The following is a 9,984-nucleotide window of genomic DNA, read 5'->3' as shown; positions in this document are numbered from 1 at the left end:
TAACTTTGTGTTCAATGCATTTTATACCGCCACGTTGAGAAAACTATAGAGATGCATACAATACCATTACCAATGTTGTTTGTTTGGTATATGTTCGATTGGTGATGATAAAAAAAAATCAACTATATATGGCTCGTTTTAATAGAACTTTTATCGAATTGCACATAATATTAATAAGTACATGATGACGCGAATAATAAGAAAAACTATACGGATGTTATACAGTACGATACTGATGACAGTATCAGTAATATTAAGAAAAAAATCAATTAAAGTTAAAATTAATGAAATATGTTTAAGGTTAAAGTATATATAATAGTAATTTATTGTAATACTGAAATGATAAAAGTATGGAAAAAACTAAATGTTTTATTATAATAATCAAATTTCTATTCATGATCACTTTCCAACTATACGTGTTAACGTCGTGCCTTGCGGCGAAACGAAACAAATGATAATGTAATGTTATTTGAAAATGAATCATTTTGTTTAAAAAGCCAAACCATTAGAATCGACACAGTTTATCATCGTACCATTTTATTATGATACCAAATAATTAATCAATTTTGAATACAACTTCGTTTTAAACAAAACTCATACCATAATGTTGAGGGAAAAAAATTAACGAATGAAACTTATCAGAGAGATATTAAATTAAATAATAAAGGAAATATAATTTAAAAAAACAAAAAAATTATTAAAAACAAAAAACAAATGATAATTGAACTATAATTTAAAAAAAGGAAAAATATGTTAAAACTTAAAATAAATATAATAATAAATTATTATAATATTAAATAATAAAATATTAAAAAATAATCTATTATTATAAAATAAACTCACTATTCATACTCATTTTTCAATTTTTCAATTATATATATTAAATAAATAAATGAATATTCTCATTTTATATAGTTAGAGATTGTAGGGCCCTCAAAATCTAGGAAACGAATTGGTACAATGTTCTTCATGCAAAATTTAAAACTTGTAATAAAGTACGTCAAACACGATTTGTGTAATCGATTAAATAACGAGTCAAAAGAGTTTAGACAAATCAATATGTGTGAATTTAGAGATCAATTGATTATACACCCATGAAATTATCACAAACTCTACAATTTAGAAAATGACAAATATATCTCGACAAAGATACATGGGAACATATATATCTGTCGAATACCCAAATCCCTGATGATGTTCAAAGGGGTCTTCGCTGACGTCAAGATATCCCGGCCTTTGTTACTACAAAAAAGTAAACCGTTAGCCTCGTCACGGAGGGCCCCCGGGGGGGAATCCGTGACCAAGCTCCGGCGTGAGAATAAGTAAACTTGCCGGAAAGTTGGAGGAGTTTATCCCGATGAGTATGATCACCGGAATGTTTCCTCTAAGGTGTGAATCCAATAAATGTGTGTGTGTTTAATATGTAAGAATGTTGGTCGGAATAAATAAGAGAGGAGTAAATGAGAGAGTTTTAAATGCGATATCTTCCGAGAGCCTGCCTTATGATCACTCCTTTCTTTCCTTATATAACCTCTAGACCTTATCTTCCATGTAAGATATTTTATTAAGATGATCCAACGGGTTCTGATGGTCTTTGGGGGGCTCAGACACGTGTCTGACCCCCAACGACGAGATGGCAGCTTCATTTAATGCTTCAGGCTAGGAAGTACAATTTCCAGCCAAAGATCCTTTTCTAATCGAGCATTAAATGTGGCCTTTCTTCTCTGATTCTATTTTCCCGCTCATTCAGTAAAAGGAGAGCTTTAGTGGACAAGGTAAGCCACTGTTGGGTTATGTCCTGTTGGGCCCACGTGATAGTAGCTCAAGATGGGTAAATGGGGCAACCCACAGGCCCGTCGTCAAGTCATCTTTAGTCCCTGGTTCTGAGACTCAAGGCTCATGATCCGGGGCTGAGTCACAACTGTGCAAGAAGGAGGTTAATTTTTTCGGGCTACGAATGTGGGCCCGTTTTTGAATAATTATTAACTGCCCTTTCTTCTCACTAGGCCCATCATTTCGCCGAATGCTAGTGGCGGGGGTTAATCCCCTAAATACATGTGCACCCCTTTTTAAATTTTGAAGGGACGAGTGATGTGACGGTTTCCTGTTTGTCAGTTATTCTCTTTAAATACCCCCATTATCTTTCAAACTTCTTCTCAATTTCTTCTGGTTCTTTCTTTCTTTCCGTCACATTCCTCCGATCACCATCTTTCTCTTAACCATGAGTCGTTCCGGATGTTCCGCAATTCGATCAGTCTTGACGATAAAGGACTTGAAGTCCTTTGTCGAGACTTACAACATTCCTGAGCGTTTTTCTCCCACCTTGCCGGGTCCTGATAAATCGGCCGAATGCACGCCGGACCGAATTCCCCTTTATACTTTGGCGTTTTCTTCTTGTGGGGTCCGGTATCCCCTTTCATCTTTCAAGATAGCCTTATTGCTCATTTCGGGGTTCATTTCTCTCAGTTGCATCCCCTATTGTTTATGAGAGTAGTGCATTTTGAGTTGTCTTGTGCGGCCGTTTCCGGCGAGCCATCTGTCCCCTTGTTCTTCATGTTTTACAAACTGATCTCCGATGGGGATTGTTCACTTTTGCCAAACGACAGAACAATGTATCAAAGCCCTGTTATACCTTTATGCCGACCTCCACTTACCCTAAGGAATGGAAGAGTAGGTTTATTTTTGTTTCTGCTGCCATGATACCGGAGTCTCCACCACCGAAGGATGCCGAGGCTGCTATTGAAGACAGCATCCCCATTTTATCTGCTGACGAGATCGTCCAATGGAAGCGTATGTATGAAAATCCGACGAGAGCTTTTACTTTTTCTGAGGGAATCCTGGCCATGGGGGGGCTGAGCCCTTCTTACTCAGTTCGCCCCAAGGCTTTTTTTGGTAAAAAAGGTATCTTTTGCCCTGGATTTGCTGTTATCTGTTTTTACTCCTTGGGATCTGTGTAGTCATCTTTAGTGTTTCTTCTTATGCAGAGTTGACTTTGTGGAGACTGCTCCAAGGGGATTCTAAGGACGTTAAATTTGTGGTTGGTGATGAAGTTGATCCGGGTTTGAACCGGAGTGTTGGGATGCAGGTTACCGGAGGGTCTGTTCAGGCTGGGGGTTCCGTTGCTGTGGAAGGAGGAGAGGGGGCTTCTTCTGACGGGGAGGAGAGTTCCCCTGATCCCCTTCCTGCTGAGCGTTCTAGTCATGATGATGACGAAGATCTGGAAATCCGTTTGGTTCGTAAGAGGAAAGCTGTAAGCCCTAAGCCAGCCCCTGCTCCTCGTGACATCCGGCAGAGGCTCCGGAGTGTTAGCGGACAGAAACCCCCTCCTTCAACAAAGGCTGCTTCCGAACTTCCTCCTGCCGGGGTTAAGAGTTCTTTGTCTAAGCACCTGCGTCCTCCAGTCTTATGAGTGCACCCTTGTTGATGTTCTTTTTTCTTTCTTTGTCCGAGTAGGGAAGTTCTCATGATCCAATAGAGATTCCTACTGGCCCTTCCTCTTCCCGTGTTCGGGACAAGTCTCCCGAAGTAAGCATTGCTCATATTGCCTCAGCCTTTCAGGTTTCTCCCCATCATGCTACTGGGACCAGTAAACCTTCTCAATTTGAGGGTCTTGCTCATCGATCCCCTTTGGCTCCCCTGTTTGCTGATGCCCTCCCTTTCACCTGTGTTCCCAAGTGGAAAATAACTCATTCTTCGGTGATAGGGACCCCTGAGACTGCCAGGGTTTTTTTGAGTCATGCTGTTCCTCCCTCTCATAGGTTCATGAATTCTGCTTTGAGGGATGACCTTTTTGAGGATCAGTACAGCATGTCACTCTGTGAGAGCTTTTTCAGGGGTGCCGGCATGTTGCAGCGAGTTGATGATTTGAGGAGGGCGAATGAAGAACTCAAGGGTGAAGTCAAGGCTTCCCAGTCAAGTGGTTGAGGCTAAGCGAAAATTGCAAGAGGAGAAGGTACATAGCCTTTCTCCCCCCCTTTTTTATTTATATTTTCCAACTATTTTTGGATTCTTTCTGATGCCTTTTGCTCAGGGGGCTGGAGCTATGTTGGAGCGGAGGGAGAGGGCTTGGGAGAGGGAGATGGCGGTGTTGGTAGATGAGAAAGAAGAGTTAGCCGCGGAGCTGAAGCATCTGAAGGAGGTCGGCTCCGTTTCTCAGGAACAGCTGAACACTATGTATGCTGATTATGGAATAACTTTTGATGATAACCAGCGGTTGGCTAAAGAGAAGCATTGGTTGATCACTGAAGGTTTCGGAGCCTTCCTTACTGCTGTCTCTCAGTCGGAGGAGTTTAAAAATGGCCTGGAGGAGGTGTATAGGGCGTACCAGGATGTTGGCTATCAGGCTGGGCTGAAGGATGGGTATATTTACTCTGCTCACGGTTTGGACAGGAAAGACACTCCGCTTTACAATTCCAAAGCCAAGAAGCGGTTGTCCAAGCTAGATAAGGAGTTTGGGGGCAAGACCCCGGTCATTCTCAAGAAGATCCTGGAGCATCCCATGATATCTATAGATGAACTGAAAGCCCTGTTTTCCTCCGCTGGTCCCTCGTCTCCGAAGTCTTTGTCTGGGGGTGGCTCCCCGTGATTTCTGAACATTAACCTCTTTCGATATGGTTGTAATCTGGATAATTACGTGCTCTAGGATACTTTAACTTTTTGGTGTTTGGATGGAGGACCTTTGTGTAGGGGTTCTCCAAGTACTTTAATCATATAATCTATGACTATATGTTGCTATCTTGTTTTTTGCTTGTTTCCTGGTGTGTTTTTTCTTTTTTGCAGGAGTTCTTTACCAGGTATCAGGTTGGCGTTTTCCTGAAGACCTCTGGTTGTTCGCTGGAAACTGTGCTTTTTTAGTTTGCCTATCATGCTTCCTAGTTTGTATTAGGTTTTCTTGTGAAGGCCCATAGGGCTTCCTGTTGTATATTCGTTTTGTAATAAAAAAACCTTTCTTTTTGTAGTTTATTTACAAAGGTGTGTTGTGTTTATAGTTTGCTTTATAAACCAGGATTGTCTGTTCGAGGACAATCGCTGCACAAGTCTATAATGTGTGATTATGTTTTTGACTTGTTTGTCCGCTTTTCTTCGGTTAGCTAGACCCTATTTTGCCCCACAGCCGGGCGTTTGGCATGTTTGGTATACCTTGTACACGTGTGTTTGTTTTAGTGTTAGGTTTATAACCATTCTGGGCACGTCTTCCTTGGTATAACACCTGTCATTTTTCCAAAAGGGGACAAGTCATTTGTCCGTTTGTCATTCATTTCTTGGGAACTAAGTTTTCCCGCACAAGTTTTTACAAAAGATTCTTTCTTGGGGTAGGCACCTGACTAGTAGTTAACTTATTACAAAAGTGGTTCCCTGGCCGTTTTCCTAAAAGATGGTTTTCTGATTCATATGTGGTACTTCCTGAGCTGCATGAGGTTCCATGTTCTTGAGATCTCTTTGCCTTGAAGTGTCTCCAGCTTGCAACTTCCTTTGCCGTTTGCCCACGTGACCTGATAGGGTCCTTCCCAGTTTGGGCCTAGTTTCCTGGTGCTCTCCTGTAGGCTAGCCTCATTTGCTCTTAGGACCAGGTCCCCTAGGATGAGGTTAAGCTTCTTCATCTTGGCATTGTAGTAACTTTCAAGTCGTTTTTGAACTTGGCTTCTCTGACTGCTGCAACTTCTCTCCTCTCTTCGAGCAAATTCAGGTTCATCCGGAGATCTTCTTCATTTTCTGCCTCCCTAAGCTTCATCTTGGCGGTTGGGGACCCTATCTCAGCCGGGATGACTGCTTCCGTCCCGTAAGTTAAGCTGAAGGGGGTTTCCCCATTGCAATCCTTAGGTGTGGTCCTGTATGCCCATAGCACAAATGTTAGCTCCTCCAACCATCCTTTTTGTTTCCTTCCGAGTCTCCCCTTCATACCTTTGATTATACTCTAATTTGCTCTTTCCACCAGCCCATTGCTTTGGGCATAGGTGACGGAGGTGAACACTTGGTGTATGTGCATCTGCTCGCACCACGGCTTGAAGGGTTTCCAGCAAATTGGACACCGTTATCACTCACCAGTTCCCTTGGGACCCCGTACCTGCAAATGATGTTGTCTAGTACAAATCATCTCATCTATTACCCGGTTATTTTTGCCAAGGGTCTTGCTTCTATCCACTTGGTAAAATAATTTATGGCAACCACCACCTACTTAACCCCTCCTGGGCCCTCTGGGAATGGCCCGATCATGTCGATGGCCCATTTCTGGAAGGGACAAGACGTTGAGACGGGTATCATGGGGTGCTTGTGGCGATGAGTCATTGGTGCATGGATCTGGAAATTGTCACATCTCTTAATCTCCTCGGATGTTGTTTCGTACATTCGAGGCCAATAGAATCCTGCATTCATTGCCTTTGCTACTACCGTCCTTGGCCCCGAATGCATTTCACAAATCCCCTCATGTATTTCTCTGATCACATATTTAGCTTCTTCAATGTCAATGCACTTCAAGGATGGGCCCAGGTATGATCTTCGGTAAAGTTCTCCATCAACCAGCTCATACTGTAAGGCTTTGACTCTTACCTTCCTGGCTGCCAAGTCTCCCTCAGGTAACGTTCCGTCTCTGAGGAATTTTGCAATTGGTGTCATCCATGTTTCTTGTGCGTTTTCAATTGCAGCTACCTCTTCTGTGCCGATTGAAGTGGAGGTCAGTACTTCCACTTTGACCTCTCTTGCTAGGTGGTCGAATGCCACAGAGGCCAGCTTGCTGAGGGCATCAGATTTTCTGTTTCTCCCGCGGGGGATGTACTCTAACTTGAAGGTCTGGAAAGTCTCGGTTGTTTCTTTTACCTTTGCCAAATACTGAGCCATTATGTTGTCTTTAGCCTCATATTCCCCCTGGTATTGCTTGACCACCAACTGCGAGTCAGTACTAGCTTCTACATGCTTTGCCTTCATCTTCTTGGCTAGCCTCATCCCTGCTAAAAAGGCTTCGTACTCTGCGTTATTATTGGTATTCTCGAAGTCCAGCCTGATGGCGTAGGTTAACTCAACCCCCTCAGGGTTGATTAGTGTAATGCACACTCCGCTGCCTTCTTCGCTGGAGGCCCCGTCTGTAAGCAACTTCCATACGGCCTCGTCTTCCTTTTCTTTCTCTTCCTTTTCGAAAGTTTCCCATCTTAAAAGTTTTTTTTCTTCATCTTCAGGGACCTCTGCCAAGAAGTCAGCCAGTATTGGTCCCTTCATAGCAGTTCTGGCTTTGAATTCCAAGGAGTGTTCTCCTAATTCGACTGCCCATTTAGCCAGTCGTCCCGACAACTCCGGCCTCCTTAGCACTTTTTGTAAGGGTTGATCTATCATCAGGGTGTAACACCTTGAATTTTTGTGTCCAATAATGTATTGACACGTGTCTTAAGTTACACGTGGCGTGTTATATTCAATAAAGGGCTAATGTTGACAAACCTTGAAAGTATATAAATTCGAGGGTTATAAATGTCAAACAAGGGTAAGTATATTGTATAGTAACCCTAAATGGTGCTCGTACCTTCAAACGAATAAATCATGGATCGTACGGAAGCGAAACGCGGAAGAAAGTGGGAGATTACAAGCTGCGGGGGTTAACTGTGTCAACATGTTTAATTATACCTCTGAGTGACCCTTTGACGTACCCGAGACTTTGTAACAGTAAAATACGCTCACTAGAATATACTGTATAAATTCCACGAAGTTCCGTTTTAAAACGAGAAAGTTATGATCAAATTCGTACGAGAAGGGTTAAAAGCGTCAACACTGAAAGTTAAGGCTTTCCAAATAATTAATAAACTAACCGGGGACTTAACAATGCGGGTAAATAACACGAGGCCCTTAGTTGTAAATAATCAAGGGCCAAACCGCAAAGTTACCCCTTCAAACCCGAAAGGTCAGGTTAATAATTACGAAAGATTTCGTTATTAATTACCAGATTCTGATCATGATTTCAAAAGATTTTAAAAACCTGAAAAATCAACCTCTCGCGGGCCGCATTAGGTTTTGGGTTAAGTGAAGGCGGGCCGCGAGCCACCTATTGATACGCGTCTGATATTTAAACTCAGGCGGCCCGCGTACAAAGAGCATGGTTCGTCCATGCGGGCCGCGTGAGACGCCCAGATGCAGAAACTTTGGACTTGCATGACTTTTGAGCTTGTGAAGGATCAACTAGGCAATAAGTGAGGCATGGGCACCCCCTACTCGGCCCATAACACTCTAGGCCACCTGCCCATCATCCATACTAAGTTGTAGTATGTGTTGTAATGATCTAAGGGCATGTTGAACACTATAAATAGGCTTACATAGTTCACAACTCAATCACAACTCAAAACACCTTCTATGATCATTTCTGAAGCTCCCAAGTCTTCTTCTAGCATTCCAAATCGTGCTCAAGCTTCTGTAAGTTGTTTAGAGCATTTATGGTCTTGTTTGCTTAGTAATATAGCTAGAAATCAAACCGTCGTAACTACGGTTTGACTTCAAGATAAATCCTTAACGGCTCAGTCATATGTCGAATCAAAGGTAGTTATTTGTTGGTGTTTATGTGGGTAATAAACCTCTGAAAGGGTTCCCCATGATCACCACTCTAACTATGTCAAATGTCGAGTCAAACGTGCACCCAAAAAGTCAACAGAAAGTCGTTTTGCAACTTTGTGCATAATCTGTAATATAAACGATATGCAACCTGTTTAGACACTCATAAAACATGATAACAAATATATAAACTTGTTTACGCTCGTTTGATTCGGCCATTTGCTATATAAACCCGGTTCGGAACCGAATGTCGCAAAAGTTTGACTTTTGCTTTGACTTCAGTTCTGACCCGTTTTAGTACAATCTAGATGTCACAACCCCCGATCCCTATCTCCTGGGAACGGGCGGCCGTGAGCCAGTTTCGGTGGTATCACATTTATTTATCTAATTTGGCAGCGGAAATTTTCATCAGGACCGTAGTTAGGAAATATTTTAATCAGAGTAAACCACCATGTTTTATAACATTAAACATATGGGTAAAAACCCAAGTTTTCAATACACACGTTTCATAGGAATAAATCCTATTTATTTAATAAAAACATCCATTTTATTCTTAGGTAACTTTATTGCCACTTTTCCAAGCCTTCAGTGCTGTCCAGCTGGCTTCTATTTGGCTTTCACATTTTGTTACCTGAAACGCGTTTTAAAAACATTTTGTCAGTGGAAAATACTGGTGAGTGAATCCCAGTTTAATCAAGTTTAAGTAAAAACCAATTTGCAGTATTGAGGGCACATCCACAATTACATTTGTATCCAAGATATCACAATTAACATCAGTGGTACGGTCATACTCGACATATGGGATGTTACCACGCCAGTAACCAATTTTGTATACAAAACCCCAACATACCCACTATAATTGTATTCTTCACAAATACTCAATAACTGTCATTTGCATGGAAAGGTATTTAAGGTTTTGTAAAAACAGTTAACAAAAAGGAGATTACTCACATTGCTGTTTTAGGTTTTTCGTAAGGGTTTCCTGGAGATAATCTATAAATTACACAAATGCACGTGTGTTAGTATAATAACCCATTTTAACATTAGTAATACCCTCCCCGAGACGGCATTCCAACGACTACGTCGGGCAGAACCACGACAGCCGTTACGGAACCCTAGATCAACCGGGCAGCGTATCTAATACGTCTCCAGGGGTTATAATACTTACATCGTAGCAGAACCTCGCTATTTTAGGGGATATGGAACTCGGGTATAATGCCCACTATTTAAAAGTGTCGAGAGAGAGAAAGAAAATGAACGAAATGGACTGAAGGCCGTTGCCTTCTATTTATAGTGTTGAATTCGAGTCCCCACGCGGCCCGCGTGGAGTTTGGGCCGGGCTTACGCGGCCCGCGTCAACTCCGGGTCAAAGCGTAGCTTGGTCCGGTCACTATGTAGCCTCGACACGCATCGAACACGTGGCCGCTCCGGGTTGTGCCACAAATCAGGACGCTCGCGGCC

General features: G+C 42.2%; 1 protein-coding gene across 1 annotated transcript; it reads right to left on the bottom strand.

Moving 5' to 3' along the window:
* Window positions 1-5,596: 5,596 nt before the first annotated feature.
* Window positions 5,597-7,323, bottom strand: LOC110944376. The gene is made up of 3 exons (XM_022186038.2): window positions 6,176-7,323; window positions 5,933-6,064; window positions 5,597-5,828 (listed from the first exon to the last, which is right to left on the bottom strand). The coding sequence occupies exons 1-3, from the start codon at window positions 7,321-7,323 to the stop codon at window positions 5,597-5,599; spliced, it is 1,512 nt and encodes a 503-aa protein (XP_022041730.2).
* Between the last annotated feature and the right edge of the window lie 2,661 nt (window positions 7,324-9,984).

The sequence above is a fragment of the Helianthus annuus genome, chromosome 16 (genome assembly GCF_002127325.2).
Source record: "Helianthus annuus cultivar XRQ/B chromosome 16, HanXRQr2.0-SUNRISE, whole genome shotgun sequence".
In the NCBI taxonomy this organism is placed as follows: domain Eukaryota; kingdom Viridiplantae; phylum Streptophyta; class Magnoliopsida; order Asterales; family Asteraceae; genus Helianthus; species Helianthus annuus.
Note: the sequence above shows the minus strand (reverse complement) of the source record. Positions and strands in the feature narration are given on the sequence as shown.

Bases quoted from the DNA above. Each gene is read 5' to 3' on its own strand.
- LOC110944376 (XM_022186038.2), bottom strand. From the start codon at position 7,323: ATGATAGATCAACCCTTACAAAAAGTGCTAAGGAGGCCGGAGTTGTCG. The intron at 6,065-6,175 runs GTAGGTGGTGGT...CATCATTTGCAG, and splicing joins GAGGGCCCAGGAGGGGTTAA to GTACGGGGTCCCAAGGGAAC. The intron at 5,829-5,932 runs GTGGAAAGAGCA...ATGGGCATACAG, and splicing joins ATGCCCAAAGCAATGGGCTG to GACCACACCTAAGGATTGCA.